The sequence below is a fragment of the Micromys minutus genome, assembly GCF_963924665.1.
Source record: "Micromys minutus genome assembly, chromosome: 1".
Taxonomy (NCBI): Eukaryota; Metazoa; Chordata; class Mammalia; order Rodentia; family Muridae; genus Micromys; species Micromys minutus.
Window position 1 is genome coordinate 43,154,072 of NC_137969.1, and position 19,833 is coordinate 43,173,904.

At 39.4% G+C, this 19,833-nt stretch overlaps 1 protein-coding gene across 2 annotated transcripts in view; it reads right to left on the reverse strand.

Annotated features, from left to right (window-relative positions):
- ACTR2 (actin related protein 2) overlaps nucleotides 1-19,225 on the reverse strand; it is a 38,622-nt gene extending 19,397 nt beyond the window's left edge. The window contains exons 1-5 of one of the 2 annotated variants that reach the window (XM_080910180.1): nucleotides 19,118-19,225; nucleotides 8,732-8,842; nucleotides 6,669-6,683; nucleotides 2,707-2,922; nucleotides 1,244-1,316 (exon numbers count right to left, since the gene is read on the reverse strand). In XM_080910180.1, coding sequence (XP_080766306.1) covers nucleotides 1,244-1,316; nucleotides 2,707-2,922; nucleotides 6,669-6,683; nucleotides 8,732-8,842; nucleotides 19,118-19,165 — 463 coding nt within the window. In that variant the 5' untranslated portion in view covers nucleotides 19,166-19,225. The remainder of the gene's footprint in view (nucleotides 1-1,243; nucleotides 1,317-2,706; nucleotides 2,923-6,668; nucleotides 6,684-8,731; nucleotides 8,843-19,117) is intronic. The other variant, XM_080910181.1, reaches the window with a different exon arrangement.
- Nucleotides 19,226-19,833: the final 608 nt, after the last annotated feature.

Sequence of the window (19,833 nt, forward strand, 5' to 3'; positions counted from 1 at the left end):
CAGGCTGGCTTTGAACTCAAAGAGATCCATGTGCCTCTGCCTCCTGAGTGCTGACATTAAAGGAGTGAGCAACCACATTTTCATAACTGAGGTTCCCTGATGTATCAAGCTGACAAAAAACTACCCAGCACACTAATTCTTTGAAAAATTTAAAGCAAGTAAGCAAACAAACGTCAAGCCAATTCTGAGGACAAAGTGTGTTTATTTTCAATACAAGCTTTACTTTACTATGTATGGAGGCGTTGCCTACATGTGTGTCTACATGTGTTCTACATGCCTACAGGTGCCCAAGGAGGCCAGAAGAGGACATCAGAACTGGAATTACAGATGGCTGTGAGCCACCACAAGGTGCTAGGAATTGAACCTGGGTCCTTTGGAAGACCTGGGTGCTCTTAACTGATGAGGCATCTCTAGTCCCTCTTAGTGTATACAATTTTGAAACAGTTTAAAAGAAAAAAAATACACTATTTTTAAAAAATGTGATGTCACTTTCAGCCTAGATAAAGCAAGGGAATGTAAATGGCACTTTTATGACAAATGACAAAACTTGTAACCATGGGCTGAGTAAGTGGCTCAGTAGGTAAAGCACTTGCTGGACAAGCATGAAGACTTGAGTCTGGATTCCCATCACCCACACAAAAACCAGGCATAGCAGCACAGGCCTGTAATCTCCACACTGGAAAGTGGAGACAGGAGGATCCTGAAGGCTTATGACCAGTCAGTCATCCTAGTCACTCAGAGAACCCTGGGTCAACTAACGCCGAGAGAACTGTCTTTATAAAGTGGAGAATGAGAAAGACACCCACTATCAGCCTCTGGCTTCCCCAAGTATGCATCCCTGCACACACATACACATGCCACACAGACAGTGATAGACACAGAACTGTAAAGTTTTAAAGGGGGATTGTACAGAAGTAATGGGATTTTCAAGTTTTTGTTTACTTGATCAAACTTTATTTACTTTAATCTTATCTGTAATAGTGTTTACCTGAAGGTTTCTTTGTACCAGGTGCATGATGTGCTTGGAGGCCAGAAAAGGACATTGGAACCTCTGGGACCCAAGTCACAGATAGCTGTGAGCCTCCATGTATCCAACAGAGGAACCTGAGCCCTCCACAAGAACATCTCTTAACCCCTGAGTCAACTCACCAGCTCCCTAGTAATAGACTTAGGTAACAAATTAAATTTCTGTGGCATACAGTATTTGCTGAATTAATTTTCCTAATAGTTAAGCTTTACTTACCTTGAGCATACAAAGTCAGAACTGCTTGGATGGCTACATATACACCAGAAAACTGGTAAGTTTCAAACATTACCTGAAAGAGGAAAGAGAAAGAAAAGAGGATGGTGGTTTATATAGAAAATTCTATATATATTCATATATTTCCTTCATGCTCAAAATGCAGATCAGTTGATTAAGGTGCCACCAAAGGACCCTGAGCACCCAATCTAACCAGTTCCTTTTACCCTTATAAAGCATACTTCTAACTCAAGTTATTAGGGCAGTTTTGAATACTCACATAACTGCATGCAAGCACATATAAATATCTCAGTTGAGTCTCGAATCACTTGTAAGTGCTACAAAGACTTCTGAATATATTATAGTCAGTGGCTAATCAGTATCAAAAAAGCTTCACACCAAAATTTAGTAAATTGACACTACTAAAAAAAAATCACAGAACAAACAAACAAAAACCTGCACACCTGCCTGGGACCAGCAAGACTGCTCAGCCAGTAAAGGCACTTGCCACCAAGTCTAATAGCCTGAGCTTGAGCCCTAGGACCCACATAATGGGAGAGAAAACTGATTCCCACAGGTCTCCTTTCACCCGCACACACACAGGGTGCCACTCATTTGTGCCTGTGCACTCTCACACATACACACAGAAAAAGAATCAATGTAAAAAGAAATCAGATTAAAGATGTAGAGAAATGGCTCCGTAGCTAAAGTCCAGTCTCTAGAATATACACGGTAGAAGGAAAAAACTTACTCCCCATAAATTGTCCATACATGGATACTCAAGTGTACCTGTGCACATACACATAAACACACACCAAATAAATAATGAAGAAAAAAAGAAAAGAAAAGAAATATCTGCTTATTTCCCCAAGCATGGGCAAAACTGGCTCTACCTCCCCCTCCCCTGGCAATTAAAAACTAATAATTAAAGAAATAGGACTGGGATGTAATTCAGTAGAAGAGCTCTTTCTAGCTTGAATGAGACTCCCTAGCAGAGGGAGGAAGGGAGGGAGGGAGGGAGGGAGGGAGGGAGGGAGGGGTGGGTGGATGGTTGGAAAAATGAGGTGAAGACACATTAAAGTCCTAAGTTGTCAAATGTCGAGGGGCTGGAGAGATGGCTCAGGGGTTAAGAGCATTGACTAGTCTTCCAGAGGTATTGAGTTCAATTTCCAGCAACTACATGGTGGCTCACAACCACCTGTGATAGGATCTGATGCTTTCTTCTGGTGTGTGTCTGAAGATAGCAACAGTGTGCTCACATACATAAAATCAATATTAAAAAAAATCATGATCAAAACATTTCAGATTTGTAACCTATGGTAAATGAAAATTAATCAGGACCTAGGGCAAAACGATTGCTTTACTTACCCTTTGCAGAAGAAGCAGCAAGAAGAAAAAATTGATTTAACATTCCATCACAGAGATAGATACATATGGATATCATCCCAGCCAACCAAAGACCTTACCTCTACAATCTTCTCTCTGTTTTTGGTTGGATTCATGGGAGGTTCTGTAAGTAAGATTTTGCAGTTTCGGGTGTCTATATTGAGTTTCTCTGGTCCAAATGTGTAGTCCCATAGGTGTTTCATGTCATCCCAATTCCGCACAATGCCATTTTCCATAGGGTAGTTCACTTCCAACATGGAGCGCAGCTCACTTGCCTCATCACCAACCATAAGATCCTACAAGATGAGATGTCAAAGCTTTAAAATGGTCAAAGTTTTACGTAAAGAAGCTTTAGAAAATGATACTCCTGCATTTCAGAAAATTCAGAAATGACTGCATTTTAAATTTTCTGGAACTTGCAGATCAAGTTTTTTTTTTAATTGTAAAGTTAAAAATCTTTTAAGAACAGCTTACAAAGTTTAATCAATATACTATGTGTTTAAATCAATAAATTGACCTTACCTTTAATACATGTTCCCAAAAGAAGAGCATTAGCACAAATAAAACCCACATTTTCATATTTTGAAGGATTTGAATGAGGTTTCATCTGTTTCTTTTGCTCAAATGTTCAAAAAATAAGTCCTGTGACATGTGAAATAGCACATCAGGGGGAAACTTGGAAAATGCTCAATGTACACATTTTTTTTTCTATCAAAATTATTTATATAAATGTAGATGCGAAAATCATGATTTTTCATTCCTCTAAAACAATGCATCATACACATACATACACACCCAATTAACAGACTTCACAAATGTCTATATGTGTATGAATTAAGTTATTTCATAGGCAACATTTTTAATCTTTAAGTATAATATCGAAAATCAATACTATCTTTCATGAGGCACAATACTTACAACCTGTCTCCAATGAGAGAATATTTAAAGTGACCCACATTTTTAAAAAATCAAACTCTGTATGCATCATAAGGCAAGCAATATTCTAATATTTAAATATTTTAGAAATAGATTTAGGTTGACAAACCCAACTATAAATTAGTACCAGAAATACTATTTGGTGTATAATAACAAATTCAAAATATGGGGAAATAAAGAAAAGGAACCACAAAACCAACATGAGAAGATGTAAATGAAACTTTAAAAATATGAATTTTAGGGATGGGGATATATCTCTAGTGGTAGGAGTGCTTGCTTAGCATGTGCAAGGCCCTGGGTTCAATCTGTAGCACTGGGGAAAAGGAGAAATCAGAACTAAAAGTGTCCCAGAAAAGTAATTTTAATCTTGAAAACCAGGATGGGGAGCCTATTAAAAACCCAGATTTCTGGAGAATACACTAATAGCAAAAGGAAAGCAGAGTTCACTACAACTCTTCGTTGCAACTAATTCCTTAGAAAGTCAACTCCCCAGGGCTGGAGAGATGGTTCAGAAGTTAAGAGCACTGACTGCTCTTCTAGAGGTCCTGAGTTCAATCCCCAGCAACCAGATGGTGGCTCATAACCATCTGTAACAAGATCCGATGCCCTCTTCTGGTGTGTCTGAAGAGAGTGACAGTGTATTCACGTACATAAAATAAATAAATATATCTTTAAAAAAAAAAGAAAGAAAGAAAAGAAAATCCCCTAAAACCAATACTTAAGTTTCTTGACTCTTAGCTGTTCAGACTTGAGAAGAAAAGGCAAAGCTGGAAAGATCTACTGTGAACTCTGGATAAAGCATGCATGGGTAAAGTTTACTAGTATCTGTAACTTATAAAACACATAAAAGCAAACCGAAAAACAAAGCATTTTGATGCAAGAATAGGTATATAGTTACCCAGAATAATAAATGTTTTGTTTGTGAGACAGGGGCTGTCTCTGTAGCCCTGGCTGTCCTGGAATTCTCCATGTGGACCAGGCTAGTCTCAAACACACAAAGATCTGTCTGCCTCAGCCTCCCAAGTGTTAGGATTAAAGGTGTGCCTTTCTAAACCACTTTGTCTGGCTTAAAATAATAATTTTTAATACTGGAGTCTAGGCAACAGGTATATGGAGGGGTCTGCTAAACCTGTTTAACATAGCTGTATGTGATAAACATCTCTTAACAAAAAAACAGGGAAGGAATCTATATGCTACTCTGTATCAAAATTAGTTATTAAGTAGCAAAATAATCTTATGATTGGTGGTCACTAAAAATGAGGAACTGTATGTATTAAAGGGTCATGGTGTTAGGAAGGTTGAGAACCACTGTTTTAAACCTTCCAACTGGCCAGAGGTATTGCACAGTTGGTATAGTGCTTGCCTAGCATGCATGAAAGCCCTGTGTTCCATCCTCAGCATGGCCTAACATCAGGCGTGATGGCGCACTGTCTGTAATCTCAGTATTTGGAAGGGAGAGGCAAGAGGATCAAAACTAGAAGACTGGCTTGACATATATGAAATTTTGTCAAAAACAAACAAACAAAAACCCAAGCAATGACTAACAGGTATAGTGTGGCAGGCACGCAAAGGCCTAGGGTAGGAAAATGGAGAATGCTGGAGAGTTCAAGCTCAGCTTGGGTTACATAGGGAGACCATAGATCAAAACACTAAACAGCCATGAGTTGGCACAAGCTTGTAATCTCAGCTCAAGAGATCGAGGCAGGAAGATCAGAAGCTCAACACTATCACTATCTTAGGCTACACAGGAAGACTGATGCCAGCCTAGGCTGTATAAAACGCTGTCTGCAGGGAAAAAACAAAACAACCAACCAATCAATCAAACAAAACTTAGACCATCTAAACTCTTCCCTAAACCCTTTCAACTTGCAATGTATCTCCTTGCCTCAGAACCAAGCAGGACATGTTCAGAGCAGCCTTAAGTCTTCGCTATTTCCCATCGCTGGCCGTCAGGACTAAACCTCATTCGCTACTTGAAAACTCAGTGACCAAAACACTGCTTCAAAGCTACTCATACAATTAGATTATATTTGCCAAGGATGATTTTGAACAGCGTCATTCTAAACTAGAAAATAGGAAAAAAAAAAAAACTGAAGTTTTAAACCACAATTCCATCCCTACAAGGAAACTATAAAACCAGGGAAAAACAGGCAGGGTACAGGTTATAGCATGAAGTTGTCTCAAAAGATATTCTTTCTCTGGACCCAGCATATTGAGTATTTTTATACTGAAAGAACAAATACATTTACAATACCAATCAGATATTCTAATTCTGATAAAAGAAACTTTAAAATTATGCCTATACTATTCTCTACAACTATACCCTTCTTGAAAAAACTCTAGTATAAGACAAATGCATGCTCTTTTATCCAGAAAAAATTAAGAATTTAAAAGACTAACACAGAAAAATGTAATAACACATTAATGTCTGGGATAGGTTCAGCAAGCCTCTAGTTTGTTTTTAAAAGGGGAGGGTCTACCCAATGGTATTTGTGTGTGTGTCCTTTTATTTGTAGTAAAACCTGATAGTTATGTTATTTCTTTAAAATTTATTCTTCAGATAATATAAAATCTATTCATCAGTAAAGATGACATAGACACAGATTTTCTTTTGTTACTTTTCTCATTTATGATTCTTTTGCACATTAAATTTGTACTCAGTTTACCAAATACATATATAATATTGTACTGGCTGCAAATATATGCACTCAGTATAACAGGCAATATATAACATCAAATCAATAAACTGAGTCTCCAAATATAACAAATCCCCCCCCCATTTTCTGTCTATATCACATAGCTACTTCATTTCTGTATTATGCACACCACATTCCATTTTAATTATAACATTCATCTACAAAAAATAAGGAAAACAATTCAAAACTATGTTAGTAATTAGTTCTTGTTTGGTTCATTGTATGCAATCAGGAAAGTATAAGACTTTATTAGTTGCTACCAAACTAAAGAAATGAAAAGGGTTAAAAATTAAAGTACTAAGACAAAAATAAGGATTTCCCCCCCTCCCCACACTAAAGGGACACAAACCAACAAGGACTGTCCCACCAAGCAGAGTGGAAACAAACAGCATGTGTGTAACCTCACTTACCATCTTTTTGTTATTCTACTTCAACAGGTCAAGAAAGGTGAAGAAAGAGAAGGCAGAACAAGAGTCAGAAAAGGCCTACATAAAATCCTCACTGAAATGTTTAAACACATAAGCAACAGAGACAAATTAGGCTGAGGTCAGATGCAGTACCACTGTAACGTATGGTGTTAATTATCAGGGCCAAATGAACATGGACAGTAATTACTCCTAACCGAAAATTAACTAAATGATTTAAATTTCCATAGTCTTAGTCTACTATCACATTTTAGCTAATAAGACATACAAATATAAGTCAATTTTCTATGCACAGGAATTCCAGAATGTCAAACTTTAGTTCATTACTGAATTTAAGAACTTTAATTAAGGAAAATACATGGTAACAGCAAAGGCCTAGGTCTGTCAGAATTAGTTCAGGAATGTTTATCTAAACCCTAGTATTCATGTAAAAGGAAAGCAATTTAACTTGAAAGGCTTAAAGAGCAGAGTGAAAAGAACTAAAGTAATAAAACACAGACTGAGACACTGTATCAGCAATGATACTGGGGAGGCCCTAGGAAATATCTCCCTAGGAAACTGTTCGTTTCTATTACTTGGCCTTAAAAAGCAAGAAAGCAGGTATGAAGAAATGTGTTGTTTTTCTCATGCTGAAAAATAAAAATGGCTATATATTATATTTCTCTGAACCTCAAAAATGTCATTCATAAAAATGTTTAAAAGCCAGACACTAAATTACTAGATGAAGTACTGCTCCCCTCAGTGCCCCTAAACACATCACTAAGTTTCAAGTTGAAGTTCTTTCAAGACAGAATGTGACAGGTGTCCTGATACAGGCCTTTAATCCTACACTTGGAGGCAGAGACAGGCTCTCTGCGAGTTCAAGGCCAGACTAGGTCACATAGTGAGACCTTGTCTCCAAGAAGAGAAAAGATAAAATTCAATCAGAATAAAATTTTATGAAAAGAGAAAAGGAATCCAGCAAAATTTCCCTCAAGGCCTTTTCTTAAATCTTATACTCATCGAACCACTTAATTTTTGGAATCTACCAAGGGCAGAATTCACTTTTAGGTTTTTAAAAACAAACACAGAACCTAAGTTTCCATGTTTATTTTTATTCATCATGTAACTCATTCTCTACCTCCATAGTAGAGACCTAGAACACAGGAAATGCCTACCAGCAATTACCACCAACTATCACCTTTCTCAGCTCCGCAAACAAATGTCCAAAAGATGTACACCCTACTAAGTCTTGCCAAAGACTGTCCCAGCAGGACCAACAATGTTAACTACCCACAAAACAAATAAAACAAAACAAAAAATCCCATTTAAAAAAACAAGTCCCTAAACTCTTAACTGTGTTTTCTAACTTGAACCCTGGGCACCTTCAGAATTTAAAGTCAAATGGAGATCTCTCAATTACTCTATTTCTTAGAAAATAATGTGATTCCTGCTTGAATTCTAGTTCTGTGGGAGAAAAAAAACCGTGTTGAGTGTCTCATGTAAGACTCTGGCTAATGGCAACTTGCCCTTGTCTTCCGTACAGTAAGACCAACAGCGTGAGACCAAATAAAGACTGGCTTCCTCCAGCATGCTATGAAAAATCAACTGCAAGGGTGAGAAGAGGAGCCACAGTCTTGACCTGTGTTTTCCTGTCCCACTCTATAAAAAGAGGAGGAGGGCCAGCCTATGACAACATGATGAGAAAGCCTCAAGTCTCAGAGACACTAAGACACTAACAACTGCAAAACATAAAACTGCCAGGCTGATTTTTCTTTCAAATTAAACTATGCGAGAAGAATTTATGGCACTAATATGTATCAATTTTGTACCTAATTTTAAAAACTTACATTTTATACTCCATATAATAATGGTTACTATGCTATACATAAATAAAAAAGATAAAAATAACCTCAAGAGTATTTTTTGCCTTTGTTGAGGAGTTACTATACATTAAAATTGTGAGAAGTTCTGATTCCCCTCTTTGCTTTTCCGGATATTGTACTTTAGTTAATTCAAAGATCACCTGGCATATCCTCATGGATATTTAGCAATGAATAAAACATTACCTTGATTTCAATGTTTCCCACTTTGGTGGTTGATCTGATAATAGGTCTTCCAACCAAAGCTGGGAAGATGTGTTCTGGAAAGTTAGAGCCTGCATATCCACACTTCACAAACTGGAAGGAAACAGAAAAAGCAGATTAGTATATAAGCATTTATTACAGTTATTTAAAAACAGTATCAGAAAACATTACTATGCTTTCAAACCATCCAAAGTAGTCACCCATTCTATTCCTAGTATCATCTTTTAGGTTCTCCCAGGTACCAAGTACTTAGAGCTTATGTTACTTAGGACTTCTATTGCTGAGATGGAACATCATGACCAAAGCAACTTTGGGAGGAAAGGGTTTATTTGGCTTACACTTGTACATCACAGTTTATCACAGTCAGGACAGAAACTCAAACAGGACTGGATCCTGGAGGCAGGAGCTGATACAGGGGCCATGGAGTGTGCTGCTTACTGGCTTGCTCCTCACAATTTGCTCAGCCTGCTTTCTTATAGAATCCAGGACCATCAGCCTAGAGATAGCACCACCGGCAATGGACTGGACCCTCCACAATCAATCACTAATTAAGAAAATGCCCTACAGCCTTGCCTACAATCTCATCTTACAAAGACATTTTCTCAATAGAGGTTCCCTCCCCTCAAATAAGCCAAAACAAGCCCTTCCTTTTTTAAGGTTGTGTCAAGTTGACATAAAACTAGCCAGCACAGAATTCAGGTTTAGTTTCAGGGTAACTGCTTCCTTCATGACTAAGAGTTCCCAGAGGGAAAGTTGTTTGAGCAAGGAACTAAGCTGAGTGGTTCATGCCCTTCCTCTTCTAAGTTACTTTGATGAGAAACTGATCCAATGACCAGAAAAATAGCTAATACACAGGAAGATGCTATATCAAGAAAGAAAATCCTGTCAGTCTCCACAACTGATAAGGTCTTTGTCCAATGGATGCTAAATTATGATTTTTGTGTTTAATGAGAATGCTTACATCAGAGTTTGACATAAGAGGAGCATATTAAATAACTGATTCATAGTATTAAAAAACTGTTAATTTACAAGAATGAGATTATGATAATTTTAAAATATAAATAGAGCTGGTAGGCTCCCTATCCATGGACTCAACTAATCATGGATCAAAATACTTGAAGTCAGGCCAATGTGATGTCTTAGGAGATAAAGGCATTTGTTGCCCAACCAGACAACCTGAGTTCAATCTTAAAGACATACCCTGGAAGCAGAGAATCAACTCCCACAAAGTTGTCCTTTGTCCTCTACACATATACTGTGGCATGTGCATGCCTACCAATTCACCAATTAGTGGAGTAAAACATATATGTAAAATGTAAAATCATATATGAAATACCTTTCACCTTACCATTATTCCCTAAACACTAGAAAATAACTATTTATATGACATTTACATTGTATTAGGACTGTGCATGATAGTACACTCCCATAATTCTAGCACTTTGGAGGTGGTTAGTAGAATAGGAGTTCAAGGCCAGCCTTAGACACCCAAACTTAACATATGGACTATATGAGACCTTGTCTCAAAATCATAAATAACAACAACAGTATTGAATTAGGTAATAGACTAAGGTAATATACAGATATTATGTTACTTTATGAACAGCTACAAGCATACATATGCATGTGTGCATGCGTGCACGCATGCATGTAACAGAGAGACACACGTACAGGGGAATAAAATGAGTCAATTCCTACAGAAAACATATATTGTTCTGTAGCACCAGAAACAATACACTTTTAGAACTAAAATGAAGAATACTTGGAGATATACACATTGGTAATAATATGAAGGGACAGAAAGCCAAACTGGTAATACACACTTTAACCTGGAAAGCTGAGGCAAGAGGAGTATTTACAAGTCCAAGGGTAGTGTGTGCTATATCATGAGACTTGTGACTCAAGCAAACCAAAGAAACTCCAAACAGACAGAAAATATTATATTGGTATTTATTCAATGTATATAATAATGTGTTCACAAGAACATCATCATGTAAGTATACTGTGTACTTTAACCACACTTTCCCTTCCCCCTGCTAGTGCCTTCTGTTGGCTCAGTTTCATTTCTCCTTTCATGACATGAAAAAAAGTAATTTTGTATATCTATAAAAAAATGTATGATCTACAAATGAAAGCATGGCATTTTGTCTTGACTCTGACCTTTTCACTTCATATGATCTCTAGCTGCATATATCTTCCTAAAAATGACATAATCTCATTTTTTATGGCTAAAATTCTATGACTATACTGAATATTTTGTGTTGGCTATTACAGATAGTGCAGCAGTAATCTGTTACTTATCTGAAGGGTGCTGACTGTCTTTTGGGTGAATACTCAGGGCAATATAGCTGTGTCATTGATTGCTTACTTCTATTTTTTTATCTTTTGAAAACAAGTATGTGCAAGTACCCATGTGTGTACATGGAGACACTATAGGGTAACTTCCAGTGTCATTTTCAGACCTCCTGTAAGATAGGGTTATTGGCTGTGGCTTACCAACTAGACTGGACTGGACTGGATGGCCAGGGGATGCCCTGTCTCTACCTCTGCAGTACTGAGATTACAATCACAAGTCATCATCTTTACATAGGTTCTAGGGATTGAACTCAGGTCCTCAGGCTTCTAGGACTTAAATGTACTTTACCAGTAAATCTCTCTTCAGCTACTATGTATTTGTAGTCTTCAAAGGAATCATCACATCAATTTCCACAGTGACTCAATGAGTTTACATTCCTACCTGCAGAATATAAGGGTTCTCTTCTTCAAATGTGGACATTAATTATTAATGTTCTGGTCGGTAAGATGGCTCAGAGAGTGAGAGCATTTGCTAATAACCTGCCTGAGTTCATTTAATTCCTGGAACCCACAAATTGGAAGGAGAGAACCAAATCATGCATCTTGTCCTATGACCTCCACAAACCTATTTAATGTGAGTTTATATAAATCCTGCCTAAATACAAACATCTTCACTGTCTCTACAGCAGCCCTTTTGGAAATAATAATGAACCACTTATAATTATAAATAGCTTCCCTTAGAACATTCTGCTAACCAGAATTCTGTCTTTTCAAACAGAACTTCAAAACTGTTAAAACTGTATTAAAAGATAATTATGAAGAATATCTGAAACTGCAAATCTCTAAATGCTTTGTTCCAAACTCAAAAAGCTTAATCCTAGTTAGTTCACTGTCTAGCTACCAAAGCTGGGGCATTTTCAGACAGAGCTACACATTTCTAAAAGCATAATATACAAGTTGGTATAATGAAACATGTTTATAATCCCAGCCCTTAAAAGGACCAGCCTGAGCTACCAACCAAAACTTCATGTGCAGTGAGACCTTTGTCTTAAATAAAAGTGCAATATAATCTTTGTTGGGTTACTTCTGAAGTCAGTATGTTCTGAAGGCATAAGTAATCAGATACCCCACTTGTTCAGTTGAAGTGTTGCAGAAGTGAAATCAAGAGTACATGCGCCAGCCCAAAGGAATGTTTAACAGAATTCAGGAACACTAGTTCATATTCCCACAATGTCTTCTTAAATAATTGATTAATGTGACCTACACAGACTTGGGAGAACAATTACCACAGAGGAAAGGAACAGCATCTCGCTGGGTGTGGCAGCTCATGATTGCAGTTCTCTGCCTCTGGAGGAGGCAGGCAGAGAGACCGCAGGTTCAAGTCCAACTCAGGCTACCAAAACCCAAAACAAAACAAATATATAAAATTTCTCACCCTTCTCCTAAACCATAGCACTTTAGCTGCTCATATCAAAACCCAGCTTACCTGATAATCTGAACTGAAATAGTACAAAATAGAGGAAATATCCCATCATATCTCTACTGTAGACATCACAGCCCACTGTCCCAATTTCCACATACACTCTGAATATAGAAAACTAAAGTACTATGTAAATACAGAAATATTATGATTAACCTTAAAGAAGGCCAGACAAGACTGCAGGCCTTTAAAGCCAGCACTGGGGGAGTAAAATCTTAGTTCAGACCAACATGGGCTAATCAAAACAGCAGGAAAATAAAAAACAAAACAAAACAAAAAACTCAGAAATTAACAGATATAGACATTAGGCAAGTCAAAAGTACCCCTTTATCAGGACCCACTTATATAGATATAGTCTCAAAGAAAATTAGAAGTGGTTTCACTCAGTGCTTGCTTAACATACACAAGGCAGTGGGTTGAAATGACACCACTTCCAAAAGAAAACAAACACAAAAACCCAGGAAGAGAAAGTTTACAAAGAACATTTTCTGTGTAATAAATGTAAATGCATAACTGTTACAAGAGAAATCAGAAGTTTAAGAGGGGAAAGGGACCCTGCTAAAAGTAACCTGAGTGAGAGGAGGAGACAGCTCATTTACACACATACACAATTGCAAAGTAGAGGGTCACATGAATGTCTTTTGATTACTATTATGCAGATAGGTAGTTCCTATCTTAAAATTCTTTTTAGGGGCTGAAGTTAAGAGCACTGGCTGCTTTTCCAGAGGACCCAGGTTCAATTCCCAGCATACACTTGGCAGCTCACACTTGTTGGTAACTCTGGTTCTAAGACATCTGATGACCTCATCTGGCCTCCACGGCATCAGGCCTGCAGGAGATACCCATAAACATAATTTTTAAGTAGATATTTTGAATTTAATCTACATTTTTAGAAACTGTTTATAGGCACACACATTGTCCCCCTCCACTACGCGGGTCTCAGTAATCAAACTCAGGTTGTTAGGATTGGTGACAAGCACCATCAGCTCAATGCCTTTAATATTCTTGAGCATATTTTAATTGGAAAAACATGTTTTCCAAGTACCCCAGAAGGCAACAATTGAGATCACTGAAACCCAGGAATGAACAATTATAAGCCACCATCACTGCTTTACCAAAAACAAGAGGAGGAAGGGAGGTTAGACTTTTCAAATGAATACTACTATAAGTAGAAAAAGGAAGCAACACTTAAAACAACTCGTGGGGCTGGGAATGTAGCTGAATACTAACCTATCATGCACCAAGCCTTGGATTTGTCTCCAATGCCCATAAACCAAGCACAGCAGCACTCAAGATGTGAACGCTGGAGGATCAGAGGTTCAAGGCTATCCTTGGCTATGTGGCAGATTGGAGGCTGGCCAAGACTACAGACACTTGTTTCAAAAGCCAACATCAAAAACACCTATTCACTCTTACTCTGCCTAAGCAGCAACTTGGTGGAATCAGATGCTGTCTTAGAATTCGACACCAGCATTTCTGTAAGGTATCAGACATTTCACCAGAACAGTGTAAACCATGCTATCTCACAAATTAGGATCCAATAACATTAAAACAATTCAATTCAACAATGTAAAACTAATAGACGGTAGTCTGGGGTAAAGGGATAACATCTCAAATGTAAATACAGAATATCTAATTAAGAAAAAAAGGGGGAAATATAAATTTAAAATATCCAATTTTAAAAAAGACAATAGTCCTTAAAAAAGAAAAAACTCAAGAAATTTAAAAGAGCCATAACAAAATACAAAGAAGATATTCTTTTCTAGGCTACTCTTGTGGTATTTTAATCACTGAAATTTCTCCTGCATGTCAATCATTTTAAGACTGGTGACTTAGTTCTCTTACTGTTCAAGAAACAGATTTTACCATATATAGCTTCTTCCTTGTAGCACTGTGGTTTGAGCAGGCTCTCTACTTCCTACTGAGTCATCAAATGGGGTAAGAGGTACAATGTTTCTTAAGACAAAAAGGAACAAAAGACCTGTCTAAATTCAATATCATAGCAACTTTTTCCTTAAGTAAGACTCAAAAACTCATTTTATTTTTAAATCTTTCATTACTTTCTTGAGAATTTTCCACATTTCGATCATATTCACCCTCTGGCCCCCAACTCTTCCCCAGTCCCACCCCCTCCCTTTCCCACTCAACTCTTTTTCTCCATCAAGGCTAGTATGTCTAAAAATTCTTGAGTGTGCAGCATTCCATGGGAATGTGGGAAGTTGACTTATCAGGGGCTGTATTAGGGAAATGGTCCCTCCATTCACAGCAGCCAAGGATTCCCCACAACTCCTTGGCTGGGTGGAGCTCTGCCTAACCCTCTCCATGCTAGACACTCTCTGGTTTGGGTTTGCACTATCTGGCACACGCTGTCACACTGTTGAGGCCCTGTGCATCCAGCAGCACTGTTTCCTTGTGGTAATTAACCTACTGCCTTGGGCTCTAACACTCTTTCCATCATTCTTGTACAACGATCCCTGAATCTCTGGAGACAGAATGTCACTATGTAGACCAGGCTACCCTGGAATTTGTGGTGACCCTCATGCTTTAGTCTCCCATGTGTTGGAAGTAGCACCAAGCAGGATTGTCTTGTCTTTTGAGACAAGGCCTCACACAGCCCAGGCTGATCTTAAATTCCTGATGTATCTGCCTCTCTGCCCCAAGCACTGGAATGGCAGGCATGCTCCACCACACTCACTGAGATTATTTTTTTAATTTTTAAAGATTTATTTATCTTATGTATATGAGTGCTCTATCTGCATGTACACCTTCAGATCCCATTACAGATGGTTGTGAGCCACCATGTAGTTGCTGGGGATTGAACTCAGCAACTCTGGAAAAGCGGGCAGTACTCTTAACTCCTAAACTATCTCTCCAGCCCCTCGCTGAGATTTTTAAACTCCCGTTTGAGCTTACTTGTTTTGTATTCTTTCCCTTAATAATTGGTGGTGCTTGTATTTCAACTTCATAGTGACTGTTCTTATTTGAGGCAAATGGTTATGGTTGTTTTATTAGACCAATCAATGTCTTCCACATGGTGAAACTGAAGTTGTTCTGTTTTTACACAATACTCCTAAATTCAACATGTAATTTAGCAGAAGCATGTTAAAAACAGACTATAATCAACTACAAATGTGAATTTTAACTGAAACGTTCTTTTAGCATTATAAATGTCTATTCACAATCATTATAAGCATCATGTCAGCAACAAGGCAGTCACTTGGGAAATCTGCATTTTGTTGGTCAATGAAGTCATTGATGGTGAGTTCATATTGAAGTTTGATAATACTATATATTAACACCAGAAATCTGGACTCAATTTGAAAGGAATCAAAATTCACAGCTAAGAGATATCCAAACTTTGTGCCCTAAATGGTCACTTTCAAAAGCCCTATTTTAGAAAGTAGGTTTCCTTCTCTAGGCTACTGAGACAAGGGTCTAGTTGTGGATAATAGGCAAATAGAGTAGGTCAAGCATCTAAGTGATCAAAAGAACATTAAAAACTTAACTTCTTGGAGCTGGAGAGATGTGGTTAAAAACACTTTGCTTTTACAAAGAATCAAGGTTCCAGTCACAGTGTCAACATGGTGCCTCAAAATCATCTATTAAGTCCAGTACCAGGAGATCAAAGCCCCTTGGCCACCAGGCACACATATGGTACACATACATATATGCAAGCAAAACATCTATACACATAAAAATACAACAAATCTTTACTTTTTTTTCTTTAATTTTAATTTCGCAGGGCTGGGGACACCTCAGAAAGAACATTTCTTTCCCAAATCCTTGGATTCAATCCCTAGCATCATAAAAAAAACCAACCAACCAACCTTTTCAAATAGCTCATATTTTAAAATCTAAAGTATACAAAAAGTAAATGAAACCACCATTTGATTAAGTATTTAAGATACTTCAGTATTCAATTCTCATGTGCAAAAATTAGGTATGTAGGCTTGATAGTGTAGTGCTGGGGATGGACCCTCTAGTTTCTCAAGCATCAGGCAAGCACTCTACTAAGTAAACTCCAGCCGCCATGAGTGTGTGACTAGATGTAAGTATATGCGGGTTCGTGTGAGTGTGGGAGAATGCATGCTATGATGCACATCTGGAAATCAGAGGACAACTTCAAGGGCTGGTCCTCATCTTTCACCTTGTCTTTTGCTGTCCAATGCTACATAGAGTTCCAGCTAGCCCAAAAGCTTTCTGGGGTTCTCCTTTCTCTGTCACTTACAGAGTGGTAGTAGCACTGGTGTTAAAGTCCCAGCTCCATGTGGGTTCTGGGGATTCACGGTCAGGTGCTTATCCACTGAGCCCTCTCCCCAATCCCTTCTCTATTATTTTTTTTAATGGAATCTTAATGTCTTCTCTAATCTTTAGTTGTAAAGGCATCATTATAGCTTCAGGTACCTACGTAAAACTAAGATGACTTCAAAAGAATGAGTAGTTAAGAAACAAAACAGAATCCAAGCAGCTATTAGCCTCAAGTTTTCTTAAGAGACATATCCCTGTGTTATGATTTAAATCAGAGATATCTATGAATATATAAGAGGATTGGTTATTTCATTCACAGACAACCAAGTCTACAAAAGAAGTGAATAAAGCTTAAAAGTAACTACAAGAATAATACCAAATACAAAACTTTTTGTTTGAATTAGCTCCTTTCACTTATGCCATAGTAGCTGATCTTTCTGTCCTAAGAAACAGGATTTAAAAAAAGGGGGGGGGGGATTTGCCTGTCTCTGCCTCCCAAGTGTTGGCATAAAAGGAGTATGCCATGACTTCAGCCCTTTTAAAAATATTTTTAAGACTTCTTGCTATTTTAAGTGTTATGAGCATCTACTTGACTGTATATGTACCACATGTATGCCTAATACCCACAGAGGCCAGAAGAGGGCACTGAATAGCCTCGAACTAGAATTACAGATAGGTGTCAGCTGCCACACATGATGTTAGGAATCAAACTCGGGTTCTCAGCAAGAGCAAGTGCTCTTAACTGCCCAGAAATCTCTCTGGTAGTAAGATAGTCTTTTTTTTTTTTTTTAAATAAGCACTTTTAGACATTTATAATTTAGTTTAAATATAGTGTAACAATACATGCTTTGCTTTAACTTTTTTTCCTGATAATTTAGAAGCTTTATAAAATTCTACATAGTTTTCTTCCCTGCTTTATCCTTTATCTCAAAAAGAAGATATAAGATGCATTTTAATGTATCCCTACATGAAGTCTGCAAACATAAATATCTTTAATGAGCACATAAATTGGGTTGTTTAAAAACTTTTAAGTTAGGGGCTAGAGAGTTAAGAGCACTGACTGTTATTCCAGAGGTCCTGAGTTCAATTCCCAGCAACCACATGATGGCTCACAACCATCTGTAATGGAATTCAATGTCTTCTTCTGGAGTGTCTGAAGACAGCTACAGTCAGTGTACTTACAATAAATAACTTTTAAGTTACCAAATCTTAGGTCTGCTACCACAGCAGTGGTATGGATGTCCCTTTGTTACCCATCCTATTCAAGCCCAGTTTTAGGTTAAATGAAGCTAGTACAATAATTTTCAAAGTCTGTAATAAATTCAACCAAGGGCACTATAATAGCTGTGAATACCGGCAGCTCCTTTCCCCTTTCAACAACCTGATTTCAAAGAGGTAATTCAAATAAGATCTATTTTAATTTGTGTGTCATCTTTGTGGCAGAGAGGAGAAAAGTCACAAAATGTTGCAACGCTAAAATAGAAACCATTAAAGAAGTCATCCAAAAGAAACACTTGCATCTTCAAAACAGGAACTTTGACACTCCAAACTCATTTTTAATTGGGGATAGAAAGAAACCAGTTGCAAATAGTTTTCCTAATCAGAGCTTTAGTCTGATTTTGACAATTTTAGTATCTTCAAGACTAACGTCTCTATTCAACACTTAAATAGGAAAATATAATGAGGTAGAGGAGGAACCAGAACTGATCCAACTTCCCACTAGAATTAACAGTTTGAGAGGTCCCAGGTCTCCTAAGTCTTTCCACAGACAACAGTCTATGAGGGGCTGCAAGCAAACCAAGAGGTGAAGCAGGAGCTGCCGACCATCCCCCTCTCTCAAAACCACAGACGACAAGGACAGCCCACACACTCTCCTGGGGCAGACTCTGAAAGCCGAGAGCTAGGGCCGTGGCCCAGGGTCTGACAGCACTTCCTCTTTTCTCTGCGGAACCCGTTTCCTGCCTCGCATTCGGCATCTTCAGCTACACAGGAAGAGGAAGGCCGCTAGGTCTTGTATGGACGGACACAGGCGAGGCTCGGACATGGAGACCTCCTCACCACCTAGGAACCCGGCCTCTCACCACCTAGACCCACATCTCGGGACGTGGGCGGATGCTCGGGAGCGCGTGGGGACAGGTTTCGCCGCCTTCGGGTGCACTGCGGGGTAGCCTAGTCCCGGGACACCGGCTGAGGGCCGGCCGCCCCCCCTCCCGAACGTCCTCCCGCGCGCCCGCGTCCCCCGAGAGCCCGCCCGCGCGCCTGCCCGCATCCCCGTAGCCCAGCCCCGCAACCAAGGGGCCCGCGCGCACCCCGCACACACATGCGGCCGCCCCGCCGAGTCTTACCCCAGTGCCGTTGTCGCACACCACCACCTTCCTGCCCTGGCTGTCCATGGTTCGCCCTGGTGAGCCGCCGCCCGGCCTAGCCTGCTTCCTCCTCCACACGGCCCCGCCCTCGGCCCGCCGCTCCGCCCAAACCGGAAGTCCCCGCCCGGCAGCCGCTCCAAGAGGGCGGTGCAGAGACAAGGGAGAGCGGGGACTGGCAGCCGAGAAGACCAATGAGAGTTGTCGGGCGCGGGCGCGCCCTCTAGCCTTGCTCCGCTTCCGGCACTGCGCAGGGCTTGGGGGGCGGCGGCTCTGACCCAGGTGTTTCGGGACCTAGGGTGCGGCCGGGCTGGCTGGACCGGAGGCAGGAAGGTGAAGGCCGTCGGGTGTGCGGCGGGGCTGCAGTGGAGAAGGGTGGAGCAACCGGCTGGGAAGACTGAGAGCCACCTGGAGATCCCGAGGCGTGATGTGTCATTGCTCCTAGGCCTAGGTGGATACGCCTACACCAGTTTCAAACCTCGGGTTTATTCCACTACTCGAGTTGCAGCCCCAGGAGCCCCGCGGGATGCTTTCGTTTCTTTCGAACTCGCTATGTTTGTCAAATGCTGGCCTCAAAATTGAGATCCTCCGTAGCCTCCCTTGGAAGCAGGGACAAGTACTACGCGCACCACCTTAAAATATAAAATATGCACACACGAATCTGGAGTCTGGGCTTTGAAGTCAGACAACTGCAGGCC